Source organism: Aythya marila, assembly GCF_965140915.1.
Source record: "Aythya marila genome assembly, chromosome: 18".
Classification (NCBI taxonomy): Eukaryota; Metazoa; Chordata; class Aves; order Anseriformes; family Anatidae; genus Aythya; species Aythya marila.
This window is the reverse complement of record NC_139059.1, coordinates 6,301,407-6,316,865: the sequence shown is the minus strand read 5'-3', so window position 1 is coordinate 6,316,865 and position 15,459 is coordinate 6,301,407. Positions and strand designations below refer to the sequence as shown.

General features: G+C 43.6%; 1 protein-coding gene across 1 annotated transcript; it reads left to right on the top strand.

Moving 5' to 3' along the window:
- Positions 1-131: 131 nt before the first annotated feature.
- Positions 132-14,439, top strand: CRLF3 (cytokine receptor like factor 3). Its single transcript, XM_082774788.1, has 8 exons — positions 132-274; positions 2,114-2,321; positions 4,200-4,287; positions 4,754-4,931; positions 6,425-6,647; positions 7,325-7,457; positions 10,912-11,024; positions 11,331-14,439. The coding sequence occupies exons 1-8, from the start codon at positions 152-154 to the stop codon at positions 11,582-11,584; spliced, it is 1,320 nt and encodes a 439-aa protein (XP_082630914.1). The 5' UTR covers positions 132-151; the 3' UTR covers positions 11,585-14,439.
- The last annotated feature ends 1,020 nt before the right edge of the window (positions 14,440-15,459 follow it).

The window sequence follows — 15,459 nt, the reverse complement described above, 5'->3', positions numbered from 1 at the left end:
CGGCCATTGGCTGCGCGCCGCGCCGCGCCCCGCCCCTCGGGGCACGGCGCCCTGGGGAGAGGCCACGCCCCTTTCCTCAGCCCACGCCCCTTTCTTCAAGCCCCGCCCCTCCGCCAGGCCCCGCCCCGCCCCCTGCCCGCCGCGGCCGCCGATGGAGGCCGAGGCCGAGGCGCGGCTCCTGCTGCAGGAGGCTCGGGAGAGCATCGAGGCGGCGCGGAGCTACCGCCGGGAGCTGCGGCACCGCCTGGGGGGGCTGCAGCAGGCGCGGCAGCAGGTGCGGGGCCGTGGGGGCGGAGGGGCCGCGCCGGGACGGACCGGGCGCTGCCGAGCCGGGCCCTGCCCCTGCCCGCCGGTACCGGGGCCGGCCGGGGCACGGAGCGGGCGGGACCCGCCTTGGCCCAGGGGTGCCCGGCGGGGCGGGGGCAGCGCCCGGGGGCCCGGCTCCCGCACAGCCACCGGCACCTCGGGGCCCTGCCGCCAGCGCCCCGCTGAGGGAGCCCAGGGGTAACGGGACGGGACCGGGGCGTTCCCGCTGCTCTGGAGCCGGGCCCGGCACGCGGAAACCCGCTGGAAATCCGCCGGGGGTGCCCGGGGCTGGGGGGCAGGAGCCGTGCCCTGTGAGCTCCTCTCAGCGCCGCAGTGCCGGGAGCTCCTCAGCAGGACGGGCTGCGTGTGGCCGGGCTGGCTGTGCCTGCCCAAACCCAGGCGCTGCAGTCTCAGGGTGTCTCCTGCTAACCCCACGCATACCGACACCGAACCTGTTTTCCTTGCTGCTGTGGCCGCTTGTCTGCGTCTGTTTCTGCTCTTGCTCTCCGTGCCCATGACCACGCGCTGTTTGCCCACGGAGAAGCAGCCACACGACACCCACACAAGGGTTCCCCCAGTCCCCAAGTGCTGAGTGCCTTACGCTGGGGCTCAGGTAGCAGAAGTTTCATTGCTTGGGGACCAGTGGGTGCAGGTGATAGGAAAAGCACTTCAGGGCACTTACACTGTGTCCTCTCCTTTCGGACCGATGGGACGAGATTTCCCAGAGCTTTGTTTCGCTGCATGCTCAGGACCTTGTGTGTCCCAAGCCCCGAGCCTTGTTTGATTTGTATCCACACGTAATGGAGGTAGCGGGCTTAGAGAAGTGGCTGCTCGGCCTTCCTCCACCCCACCCCTGCACAAAGCCGAACACTTCCTTTTTTCTGAAGCATTGAAATAGCAAGAGAAGGGAAACCGAGCTGTGCGGCAGCTGTAGAGGTTCGTGAATATTACTTGAAGAGGAAATTTGTTTTACCTAACCAGAGAACTTCCTGTGTTGGTTGTCTGTAGTTCTAAAGATCTAGAAATTACGTGTAAGGCAGCATGCATGTTGCAGCATTTCCTCGTGTGTGTAACTTACACATCTTCATATGAACAACTTTTTTGCCTCTGAGTTTTGCAGTGTTAGTTCAAGGGTTTTCAAACGCATTTTCTTCCTTAGATTCAGTGAGTGCCAATATTTTATGAACACTTGTAGAATCTTCTGTGGCCTGGCTCCTCCAGAATCCGATCAGATTTGCTGTTCACCCCATGCTGTAACCCTGAGCACAGACAAATTCAAAGGTGGTTGTTTGGAAAGGATTGAAAAAAAAGCAGCTTTAGTAAGATCTTAAAAATCTAATGAGGGGATGTGGTCTGGAAAAGGGGTTTTATATAGACTTCTGAAAGTCTGCTGTCTCCTCATTCCACCAAGGATTGCTTGTGTGTGATGGCAGAGTGGTGTTTGAATGGAATCCCAACGGTTGTGAGGGCTGGCAGGGCAGGAGGACCTACAAAGCATTCAGACTTTTCTGGCAAGAATTCCTCGAGTGAAGTACAAGTAACCCAAGTTGTATTCAGCTCAAGCCCCAGAAGTTACCTTGATTTGCTGTGCTAATACGCCCTTCCCCTGGTCTGTGCTAGTTTCTTTGCCTCCTTCCCTCCTGTAGGTGTGCTAAATGACTACAGTAGCTTGTTTGTTAGCTGCCTGTGTCCTTTTTTTTAGAGCTGACTTCACACACAGGTGCAGATGAGGTGCTTCAGAACAATAAAAGACGTGCCTGGTCTTTGCCTTTATCCTGAGTCCTCCTTTCCTGTCACCTGAATTTAGATCAGAGAAAGCGCAACGCTGACCAGAGATGTACTCGAGCAACACTTTAACGATTTAAAAGGGACCCTAAAGAAGCTGTTGGATGAGCGACTGATGTCATTGCTGCAGGAAGTGGATGCTATAGAACAAGAGAGCATCAAACCGCTGGACGAATGCCAGAAGCTAATAGAGCACGGAGTCAGCACTGCTGATGATCTGCTCCAGGAAGGTAAGGCAGGACCCAGTACCCAGCCTTAGTTCTGCCTTCCAGTGTGTCTCTTTTCAAAGTCTTTTCTCAAATGTTCCTGTTAGCATCGGCATGCTTGGCTCATTTTGGACTCCTCTCAAATTAAGTGTTAAGAAGAGATTAAAAGTTGGGTAGTCTGAGGAGCTGATCAATTTTTACCTTGTGCTTTAATATTTCACTCCAATCCTAGGATGTATGTGTGTCAGTGCAGCCTTCTCTTAAGGACTGGGAGTATCTGCTTTTAGAAATGTGCCTTGCTGCAGGGGTGTCCTGCACTCCACCACTCTAGAATGAGTTTATCAAGCTACTTTGAAATAAAATGCATCTCAGGTACCATATAGCAAAATGTCTCTGGTCTTACTAAGTTAGCAACTGAGTCCAGTAGAATTTCAGGTGTGAATAAGCTTTAATGTCTGTCCTCTGTAAGGATAAACTTCGTCTGTTGTGGTCCAGTAGCTCTCATCATGGAATAAAATCATTTAAAATTTGAATATATCTGTCTTGCAAAGTGACATACTGTGCAGACTGAGTGAGCAAACATTTGTCCTATCATTCTGGACTTGCAGAAAGTTACTTGTACACTCCTTCCAACCTGAACTAACATATTCTGTTGTAAGTTTGTATCCTACTGATGCTAAATACCTAGGCAGAAAGGAATGTCACTCTTGACTGTTTTCCCCAGACTGGAGAACCTACTGGGAGCATGTCTGAGCCATGAGTATGTTGGCAGTTTCCTTGCATTGTTCTCATGTCTCAACTTTAACTTTCTTTCAACATGATCTCAGTTCTGTGAACTAAAGGGTATTGAGCAGCCTCCCTTGGGTAGGAAATGTACCAGCTTGCACTCAGCAGTGAGCTTAGTGCTTAAAAAACATGCTGGTTTGGTACCGCTGCGCCTCCTGCTCACAGGAATAGCGACAATATTTAAGGATTAATTTATTGGTTTATTTCCAGCACCACAGCTCTGGGACAGCTGGTAATCACCTTGTTTTTATTTTACATCTCAAGTTACTGAATCACGGGGTGGTGACAAAGATCGCCTCTGCTTTCTACAGGTTTGTCAGATCTCCTGAGGATCTGACTAGCTGCGCGTCTCCCATCCCACGGGTCGCTGTTGTCTCTGCACACACACACAGGCACTGCTCAGTCGTGTCGATAAAGTGAGCTGAGATTGCATGAGTCAGAGAGGAGTTAAGCCTCCATGCTTATTAAATCTCTTGCTGCCAATTATGACGTATGCTTTTCATTAGAGATTTGTAATGTTTGTAATTCTCCATTTGGAAAAGAACTGAGCTTGCTTATGTTGTGAATTACCATAAATCAGATAGATGGAGCATACATCCCTGTAAGCTGAAGTGCAGGACACGACTTTATATGGAAAGCTTATGAGAAGACTTCTGTTTATCTCCAGACTTTAATTCATGGATTACTTCATTCATTATGACAATACTGACCACTTACATTGTAGCAAACAGAGCAATGGGTGAAATTATTTTTCACTTTTAAGCTACTGCTTTTTGATTTTCTGCTCAGTGAAGGTGCTTTACTTTTTTCTTACTTTAAAGCAGATGGAGAAAGGGATTTCTGGCATCCAACCCCAGTTCTGCTGCTGCTTGAGACCTGAGGCAAATTATTACGTGCTATGGATGTGTCTACGGGAAGTTTGAGAGCTTCAGAAGTTGCTAGATAGGCTTTATGTTGTTAACTGTAATTTTATTTTCTAGCTTAGAGTCGAGCAAAGGTGCTGAGAAAGCTTCATGTTTAATTGGCTGTTCGTGTCAGAACTGGTTATTCTTTGAAGCAAAGAATGCCTTACTTGGACATTTTCTCATTAGTAATATTTCTACCATTTGATTCCAGGAGAGAGTGCAGTCCATGGAGATGTGGGACAACAGAATGAAAAACTTTGCAACTTTACAAAAAAAGCTTTACATATTCAGCTAGATAGGTAAGATACTGTCACACTGAGGTGGTTGGAGGCAGTGGCACATGTGCTGCTCCTCCATGGGGATTTTTTCTGCTTTGAAACACAAGTCCTGTCTTCCATTCCTTTAAGAGATTTATCTGAGCTGTTTCTCTCCTGTTTATTTCATAGGCTTTTTTGGGTTTGGCAGCCACAGAATGGAGTAGTTTTCAACCTGCATATGTTCTGTAGAAATACCGGCTGTTTATTTGTCAATGGTGAAACCCCTCCCTGTGGAACAGCCTGTGTTACAGAGTATTTACTGAGAAACAGACAGTTTGGTTAGGGCTGAAATGCTGGGTGTTTTCTGAGCCTTTTAAGTTCGAAATGCACGTGCCAATTTCTGCAGCTGTTCTCTCTTTGCTAAGTTTGTACAGATTCAAGTGTATGGGCAAAACATGAATTTGTAGAGGCTGGCCCCTTTCATTACAGCAAACTCTTCCTTTCTCAGCTTACCAGAAGTGCCCTCCTTGGTTGATGTGCCTTGTTTATCTGCCCAGCTGGATGACTGCCTTCTTACCATACTGAAAAATGAAATATTCAGACATGGAACTGTAGCATCTCGCCCACCTGTACAGTTAGAGGAATTTGTTGAGAAGCCTGGAGGTATTTTAGTCCGATGGTGTAAGGTAGGTAAAATATCCTGGCTGAAAATCATTCAGGCTTTTGCTTTCTTGAAATAAATTGAAAAATCTCCTTTCATTCTGGATTCTCTGCTGCCTTCAGGGAATAGTGCACTCCAGCGTGTAGTTAAAAACTTCAGAAAATATTTTTATGATAATTGCCTCGTTTAAAGGCAAGGTAATCTGGTGACGTTGTGGATGGTGCTGAGGCTTGTGTCTGCCTGATGGTGACACTTCTGCCTCAGACTCTTGCTGCGTGCCCTGCCTCCATGTGCGGGCAGAAAGGGCCAGTGCATGAGTGCACCTCTGCCGTGCAGTCTCCTTCCCTGTCTGTGGAAAAGTCGGGAGGAACAGCTGGAAACACTGCTGCCCCTCCTTCCCACGCTTAAACAAGTGCCAGATGCTGGACAAGCAGGCACTGCCTCCTCCACGTACTCTTCCCACTAAACAAATAGCAGAGAGTAATCCACCTGTGCTGCTGTTGTACAAACACGACCAAAGATCCCTGGTGTGTTTCTGACAGATGTGATTCACACAAAGCCATTCATGCTGTGGAACCACGTGCTGCTTTTGTGTGGCAGCAATGGCTAAATGCTGTTGTTGAGACTGAACCTTGCTGGGGTGGTGCTTTGGTTCGGTTTGAAGATGCTTTAGCAGACCCAGGATTATCATCCAGAGGAGGCTGAACCTGTTCTGTTAGGCTTTTACACCTAAACACATTTGTGTTCTTAGGGAAATGGAGTGGATAGAAAGAGAAGATATTTTAATATTGGCATTAGCTACTCAAGGAGTCTCTCTTTGATATACAAGAACTATTTTTGAGTAAACCATTGCTATGTTCTGATGTGGTTTAGTCATTGTTGGACAGCTCTATGTTCCTTGGCAGCACGAAACAAATTTTTGTTTTTCTAGCAACAGCCAGGCATTCGTCACCTTACCTTGTAAAGGATGTGGATTCAGAGTGTGAAAGCATAGGCACGATTGTAACATGTAGTCTCATTTTTCTGTGTTATAAAGAGTTCCTGAATTTGGTCGTTTGAGTGATAGTAGAGCTTTTTGGGGGGGGGGGGGGAAACACTCCTTTGACTTAGAGATATCAAAGAATTGGAAGTTTTTCCCTGGAACGGATTATGAAGGATAACTGTGAACTCTTCTTGCTGTTAAAAGTTGGCACTGAATTTTGTCTCCAAATTTGTCTTCAGCTTTTGCTTAAGGATCTTGTTATGTCTCTGCTAGACTGATAAGCTGATAAGCTCTGCGTTGTTCCTTCTGTAGCTACTTCTAAGCTGTGATCAATTTTTTTTTTTTATTAGTTGTTTTGGAGACTGATTTTATTTTCTATAAGGCGTGCTTTCTGCTCTTTAATACCTTGTTACCCTGAATTGCCTCTGCTGACAGTCTGCAATACGACCCTAATGTGTGCTGCTTCAGAGGTGGAAGGCAAAAAAAGGGCAGGGTCACACATTAATTACATATTAATGTAATACGTGTTTCTCTAGGTGGACGATGACTTTGTACCACAAGATTACAGACTGCAATATCGTAAGAGCACTGCCAGTCACTTTGAAGATGTGTATGTTGGCTCAGAGACAGAGTTCATAGTACTGCACATTGATCCTAATGTCGATTACCAGTTCAGAGTCTGTGCCCGAGGAGATGGACGGCAAGAGTGGAGTCCATGGAGTGTTCCTCAGATCGGCCGCACCACGCTAGTGCCCCATGGTACTGTTTCCTTGCTGTTCGTCTTCATCTTAATTCTGTCATCAGCATAGTGCTCCTGAAGGTCCATAGTTGAATGGAGCTGCTTTTTGTGCAGTGGTGGGGTTTCCTTACCTATGATACAGGTGTGATATATGATGAGCTATCTGTTCCTTCATACTAGAAGTTACTCTTTGCTGAATTTGGATTTCAGCTTGGTAGTGCGAGAGGCAGTGAGCTGTTCCAGCAGGCAGCTTAGTGCTTAGCCTTGGAAACCATCTCTGAGACAGTGCTTGCAGGCCAGAAGTCAAGATCTTTTTCCCCTTGTCTCCTCCCTTCCTAAAAATTCTTTGATGACCAAGTTATCTTGTATTGAGAGAAAACCTCAATTTCATCTTCACTTTCAGTTTTGTAAATGCAGTGGGTCACAGGTTTTCTTTTGCCTGCAAGATGACTTCACAGGGATTGCAGCACAGAGTAAACTTCTGGCAAACCCTGTGAGCTGGAAAATATATTCTGTGATTATAACGGATTTGGAAAAGAAATCTCTCCATCAGAAGAAAGCAAAAACAGCCCCCGTTCTTTACTTAGCTTAAGCTTCATATGAGGTAAACTGAGTGGACATTGCAACTGACAGTATTTTGCACGGACTGTAACTAGTCTAATTGAAGTCCATGCTTCTATTTCTTTTTTCTTTGAAGAATGGACAACTGGTTTGGAGGGTTACAGCCTGAGCAGTCGAAGAAACATAGCACTTCGAAATGATTCTCAGTCATGTGGTGTGCTCTACTCCAAAGCTCCTACTTATTTCTGTGGGCAAACGTTAACATTCAGGCAAGTACTTTCTTGATAGCTTTTGTCCGGTGCACCTACTGTGAACTGAAATTCCTTCTCTTGTCTGTTTTATCGTAATTGTATGTAAACCTGAGTCATGATACGTGTTTGAATTCTGTATTAGCTCAGACCAAATTAAGATATCATGTCTGTGTGAAGTCTGAACATCTTTTTCATTACTTCTGCTTCCCAACTCTAGGAGAACACCTGATGTTTTTGTAGGACCTGCACCTATCTAGCACAGACTAGAGTGAACTCCTGAGGGAAAGTGAAATATAGCCCATGGTGAGCAAATCTGTGGAACACGGAGTTTTCTGTTGTTTTGTAGCATCTCTTACTGGCTTGCTAGAAGTCAGTGGAGACTTTCCATTGAGTCTTTTTAGCCAGTGGGTTCTTTAGCCAGTGGGTTCTTTTCTTCCCAGACTATCCACATTTTGATGACATTGGATGGGAAAATGCATGTTTTTTCAAGACAGATAACGTTGACAGTCTGGCACCACTGTCTTTAACCTCTGAGATAATTATTGCTCAGCAGACTCCTGGCATTAGAAGGTCTTGATTGGAAAAGATATCTTGTGAAATTCAAGCTTTACATTTGATACAGAATGTAATTAAAAACTTTGGCAGCTCTGCTGCCTGTAGTCATTTTCCCGAGATAACACTGTTTAACTGGGTGTGAGGAACTTCCTTATGGGTTTGTCAGCTGTAGTTACAGACCTCAGAGACTCTGAAGCTTTATTTCATCTTTCTCTTGGTTAAATAAAACTACTTGCTGTACAGTAGGCAACCCCCAAAGATAATTTAAGGGCGTTGTTCATGATACTTTTTGTAACACGGTGTGTCATTTCTCCCTTCCTGATAAATTATCTTAACTTGAGATGGTTGTAGCATGAGGATGTATTCAGTTGTCCTGTCTGGGACAGGATAAAAAGACCCGAAGCTTTCATTTGAAATCTGTTGGTAGATGTAACATCTTTTGGCTCAGAAGTGCCTGTGAAATTAAAGGCAGAACTTTGAGGTTTTCCTTGGTTCTGTTTCAGACCAACATCCTTTTATCTTTCTCTATTGGTAACACATGAAAATCTTTACAGTTTAGTGTTGTGGACTTCTCTCCAAGATGAGATTGTTTCAGGATGGCAGAGCAGCAACAAGCACGTGTCCTTGAGAATTGTAATGACATGAATGTTACGATTGAAGACAACCTGACAAATCGGTTGTGTTCCTTTTCCAAGGCTGGAGAGTAGCTTCCTGTTTCAGAGTGTGTAAGATTTTGCTAAGCTGTGAGATGTAATATTTGGTGCTTGGTTTCTCCATCTGTTGAAACAAAACTATATTCACAAGGGGATAAGTGGGTTGCAGAGCAAACCAAGTAAGCGAGGTTCACGTTACAGATGTTTGTGAAGCAGCTTTGTATTCTTCCAGTGCATTCAGGACACAGGAATATCTCATCAGTGAAAAGTGAAGCTGTAATAAATGCAGTGCTTTGTATCTGTTTTTAAAAGATAGACTGCTTTAGTTATCCTCTGAGGTAAGGCATTTGGACTAGTTGGAGGAAAAGAGCGTTGCTTTAAGTCAAGACTCATCCTGTTTCTCTGCAGCCTTCAGGGAGCTGCCCTCGGGAAGGTGACGTTTCTCCCCAGGGACCAGCTCTGCAGCTGTCTCTGAAGTTTCCGCTTGCAGTAGGGAGCCACAGCCAGTCTGGGCAGGGTGCTGATTTGAGGACATCCAGCAGAGGCAGTGTGAAGATTGGGGTGCCAGGAGCCCACCACAACTCTCCTTAAAGCTATTAAAAGGAAGTGTGTGTGATCACCCATAGATTTACTTCTCTGTGCTCTGAGACAAATGGAAACTGGTGGTGGTTGAACTGTTTCAATGCGTATATGCAGTGACTGGGGCAAAGTCATTTGCTCTGCAGCACTGGAAGCAGTGAAGGGGATTTGAATGGTGTTCCACTGAGCATTGTTCCTACCATGTAAACAAATTTTAAGTCCTTAAAGATCATAAAGGCTGGAAAACTTTGTTAATGTTGTAGGAAAGATCGGTCCAGTAAAGCAAAGCTTAGGAGGCTGTGTAGTGATGCTCTGTACTGTTCTTGAGCTGGCTATTTATTTATCACTGTAAAAACAAAACCAGGTAAGGAGAGGAATGGTGATCTATGCCATATCCTGGCCTTCTTTTCCATGCTAGGGAGGGAAGGCCATGGGAGAACTGTGTGGTTGGCCCTTGTCTTGGGCAATCGTGTTGTGCTTCCTCTTTATGGTGTAAGGAAGGTTTGGTATTGGCTCTCTAGGGGTTAAGGATGGTGATGTAGTGATGCTGGAAAGCCTGGATGTGATCAATACAGAAGTGCATGATGCGAAACATGGCCTCAGCCTGGATTCACTGAGAGAGCTGAACCTAAACAGTTCAGTTGGTCCTAGACTGGCTGCTGTGTAAATGATCCCAGTCTGGGGGTACCATTGCTCCTACCTCACAGTATTGCTGTCCTGCTGCTTGTGTCATCGTTTTTTCTTTCTGGTGCTGCTGGTCCAGGTTACTTTCACAGTGCTCTGCAGAAAAGGGTGTACAAAAATGAGTAAGTGTGGGTGCAGATTGATAGGATAGAATTCTTACTTTTTAATGGGTCTATAACTACGCCTTTTTTCTTTTTTTTTTTTTGTCATTTGTGGGTTGGAAGTAAGTGTTTGTACTGACAGAAATCTCAAGAAAAGCTCCTTTAACTAGGGATGGAATGAATTAACATTACCTTGTGCACAAAGGCTTTGCTGTTTATAATATAGCTGTTTATAAAACTTTACCAGTAACTCAAAGTTTAAAATCTAGATTAGGGTACCAAAATTAATTCAATTTCTCATTTGAAGTTGTTTTGGGAAAGCATTGTGGATCATTTCCAAATTAAAAGATTCTTGGATATTTTAACTTTTAATTTTGTTTTGCTTTACAGCACAAGGCTCTTGCTATCTTAGTGATATTCCCAGGAGACTGAAAAACCTAACAGAGTGCAGCAGTAAAACATGGTTCCAATTTTATCTTCCCTGTTTGTCTTGACAGAGTTAACTCATTGTGTGCCAGCCTACTGCCCAGTTTAATTTTCAGTTCTTAAAAGCTTCTGCTTGGGGTTTCCTGTTGTTTGACAACAACTGAGGATCAGTGCTTCTCCCTCTCTTAAACTGTACAGAAAATAACCATCGCTTTACTTCCTAGAAAAGACCAGTTGAGTTTCCTGAGTCACTCAGGCTCTCCCAAAACCATGGTTTAGCACCTTTCAGAAAAGGCAGTACATGAGAAAACACCCAGATACAGAAGCACTCTTACTCAGCTGCAAGAGCCCAATGAATTTGGTGAAAGCCCTGGAGCACAGTGCAGAAGTCTTACATGACAGGGTGTTACTGGGAATTTCATTGTATGCTTTTGTGTAAAGCTTCAGGGTTTGACCTGACTTTTTGCTTGGTAGAATTGAAACCGTGGGACAGCCAGACAGACGAGACAGCCTGGGAGTGTGTGTGGAGCAGCAGAATGGCTACGATTCTTTGCAGCGGGACAAGGCTGTGTGTATTAGCACAAATGGTGAGTCAATCACATAACTGAAGAATGTGTTTTTTTTTTCCCCAAATACTGCAGTCCCTAGTCCTTTTTATCCCTGGATAATACACAAACAACTTCACCCACGTTGTGTGTACGCTGCTCATGCAGTTACCATCTTTGGTGAGATCATGGATCTCCTGCATGCAGTTACTGCAACCTGTTTGATGTGACAAAAAGCAATGTGACAGGATTGCCTTTCGTTTCTACTTGCCTGCCAAACACAGGCAGCCTTGCATGTTGGTATGTATAGAAAATGAAAAATAATGTTTGATACCTTGACTGTTTCAGGGGCAGTGTTTGTAAACGGAAAAGAGATGACAAACCAACTGCCTGCTGTTACTTCTGGATCAACTGTGACATTTGACATGGAAGTTGTGCAGTTAGGACCTTCCAGCAATGAGGGAGGAAACTTCAAGCTTAGAGTAACCATTAGCTCTAACAACAGGGAAGTGGTCTTTGACTGGGTACTGGATCAGTGCTGTGTCTCTTTGTATTTTGGATGTTCGTTTTCATACCCAGGCTGGAAAGTTCTGGTGTTTTAGCAGCTCATGTGAGTGAAGGGATTCTTGTTCTTGCTATACTCTGTAATGTCAAAAGCTGGATTTCCAGCTGTTTGATACCAACAATCTTTGTACTACTTGAACTCCGCTATATTGTACTTCCTACTGGATTCATTTCAAAAAAAAGTTGTGAAACATTGGGTTTTTTACTCTGGAAAAAGCGAAACAGGCATTGGTGTAGACATTAATTTAAGCAAGTCCAGAAGACTTTACCCTTTTTTTTTTTTTTTTTTTCCTCCAGACTTGAGTTTTGTCAGTATTTTGTTGTACTCTAGTCTCAGGGTACGCTTATTGTATGAAATTAACTTTGCTTAATGCTGCTGTTCTGTGAAATAAGCCTATAAACGTTAGGGGGTTGGAGGTAATGGACCAAAGCTTTATTTATACCACTCATAAAAAGAGCAAAGTATTTAGAGCAGTGATGCCTTGCTATGCTTCCTTGTACACAATGCTGCCTTAATAATATGAACGGATAGTGGGTTCTGCATGCAACCACAGTTTCTTCCATGCACGGTACTGTTCATTTCCCCCAAAACAAGGATGTCTGAGCCATGGTGTTTGTTCAGATATGTACCCAGTCTGTTAAATGACTTGGTTTTATCTAAGTGCCTTACTTCCATGTATTTCTTGAACTGTTCCCTGTATCTTAGAATAGATTTTCTAGAGTAGTTGCAGGGTGGTGCTTACATCCTCAACTTAATGCTGACACTTGTCTCACATTAGACCAATGCCCACAGCTGGACAGTTATCCTTCTCTGGTCTGAATGTCTTTCCTAGTTATATTTTACTTTGTAGCTGATGTCTGGGCGGTGTCATGCTGAAGTATGACATGCGGAGGGCAGCCATGATTCCTCACAGAGCCGTGTTAAGATGCAGAGGCAACTTTCTGCTGTCCCAGCAATAGTGACCTTGAGGTGGTTTTCTGCTGTACAGGACTCCTAGAAATCCCAGCTGTTCACTCATACTATTACAGGGGAGTACAAGGCCTCCCTTGCTGCTGGTGCAGCCACTGCAGCCAGCTGAGGCCACACACAGTGGCGTGCTGTCTGAGCAAGCTGGGACTGCAGCTGGAGGTGCAAGTTAGGAGGTAACAGAGAAGGGCCTAAGGCAGACACTGCTGGTAGATTTAACCTGTGGCAGTCAAAGCAGAGTACAGTGTGGTGCTAGTTTAGCTCTCTTCTCACTGTAGTAGGATGGGATAAAAAAGTACTAGGCAGTAATTTAAAATCTACATAAAGTTACCAGTATTCCCCTTAAGAGGGGAATAAGATTTATAATGAGCTTGTCACATGGACTATTCCTGGTCAAAAGATGAAACTGCATTTAAAGTATTCTTTAAAGTAATGCTCATTGAGGCCCTTAAAAAAGGTTTTCATTGCATTAAGTTCAATTAAAAATATACATTTCAACATGTTAGAGGGGCAAGTTCTTTTTATAAAACCTAGACAATCACCCTGCCCTTTTTCACCACTTTCAACATACTATATTATCCCTTTACGCTAGCATAAGTTTCATTACAGTGTATTAATACTCCCCATTCAAATTGTCAGTACAAAAATGAGTTGTCCTGCCTGCATTTTGCCCCAAGCATTGGTAGTAGGGGTACATGAATTCCAGAAGATAATGATAGCTAATATTTTTACCATTTACAAGAAAAAAAATTGAGAAGTTTCAGAGGAATTGAAAAAACATATAGAATTAATTAGAATGTATTATAAAACATGAAGGAAGGAGGAAAGACTGGACACCCACAGGTTTATTATTCTTCTGTGCTAGCAAGGAAATAGCTGCAGCATTCTCAGTTAATCAAGTGTAACTATTTCACTTTTACCATATCCTATACTTCAAATTCCTTTGAATTATTGTGACGAGTGTTGTCAAAATTGTGCTGTATCCCAGCTGTCACATCTTGAATACAGTTCTTATGTTATAGCTGTGAAAGTCAAGTAGATGATCAAACTGTCAGTTGTGTTTAGGGGATCAGGCTGGCACTCCAGCCAGCAGCCAACTTGAATCTTGCTCCAATTAGTAGTGCGGGTAGTTTTATTAGTAAGACTTCAGGTGTCAGGTACTAGTTGTAACTCAGTACTTTTACTGTATGGAAATTAAAATAGTGAATATCTACATTTCTGAGGAATAAGCAGCTCAGGTACCTCTTCACCTGCTTTTGGAGGGCCTAGTCAAACTTGATTCTGCAGGATATTTACCAGCATAATAGATCATGAAACTTAAAGTCTTGAATTCAGGTACTTCCAGAGATGGTAATGCCTCGTCAGTTTGTTCGGCATATACACAGAAAGCAGCTTAAGATGACTGTGAAGGGCTACCCAGGAGGCCCCTACTGTTCCCCTTGAGAGCTGAGGATGGCAATAGACTAAATAGTTCTTCTGACATAAATTTTTAAGTTGCATCTTGAACAGGGCCAGCTTGCCAATTTTGTATTTCTAACTAAACATAAGACTAGCTGCCCAGATCACAAATTAGGTACTGTACAACCACCTCTTAGGAGAAGCATATCTCAAACCTGGGAGGGGTGAAGAATCTCAGGGCAAGACCTGAGTAAGAAAACAAGGTATATAAAGAACCAACATAAGCTTGGATTAAAAAAAGGGTTAAGCTCCATTCTTTCACAGCAGCATTCAGCTAGATAGAAGACTTGGCACATCCTTTACAGTTTTTCACCTCTAGCTATTGGAGCCTTGCAAGACTCTAAGAGCGTTAACTGCCTATGAAATCCTGAAAGTTGTTTTCTGAAGCTAGTACATTCTCTTACCTCAAAACTGAGACATTTGTGTCAAGTGAAATTTGATTTTTTTTAAATAAAGTTTTATCCCACAGCTGTGTATGTTGTAGTAAATTGTTGATTGGGGCATAAAAGTGGGGAACCACTGAGTTCACCTAACAAGAATATAAATGCATTCTGTAGCATTGCATCTGTCTTAATAAGAGCTCCTCAATTTTTCCTCATTTTCATCTTGTTTCTCATAAGTCCTGTATATTCTTTGAGCAATTGTTTACTTTCATGTAGTTTAGATCTAAACTGACATCTCTTGCAAAAATATTTTTCTTGCTTTATTAGTGAAAGCATTTCTCACTACTTCCCTCAATATTCAATCTTACTAACATGTCTTTAGTTTACTGCTTACATTTCTTTAGTTACATTAAATGTTGCAAATCATCTACAAACTAGATTTTGGCTACCATTACTGATAACCAAGAAGTGGGTGTTTGATCCTCTTCAAGTTAGGTCCATGTTGAATTAAAAGTTTTTCTTACTCCCTTAGTTCTGTTTTATCTGCAGCCTGCTCCCTTTCTTTGGTGTCTTTTGAATGGAACATAACTCATGAAACCAGTAAATAAGGTAGCTGTCAGGGTAACTTCCTCTCAAATACAACATTCATATCAACTACCTACTTCTTAAGTTGTAGAGTATTTGTCCTAAAGAGTACAGCTTCAGTCTTAAATCAAGCAACTTAGGAACAACGGGTAACAGTCTTGGAAGGGAAGACTTACCTACTTCATCAAAAACTCTTGTTTTCTTGGTTGTGTCAGCATGGAAGAGCAGATTTATAAACAGGAGCTGGTCTAACAGCAACACGTTCGTCCCAACACTGGTTGATGATGGCACCAAACTGTTCTGTGAATTCAGAAACACTTCATTTTGAACAACATTGTCAAATTTGTCCTCACAGAATGGCTTCTACATTCTCAAAGTAGAAATAAAATTGCTGGTTTTGTTTGTTAAGTGATTACTTTAACATAGTAAAGAGCACTGTTCAAATTGTGACTGCTCCATTCCAGGCAGTGAATCTCTACCTTCCTACCCCACCTGACAGTATCTCAAGAGACAAAACGGT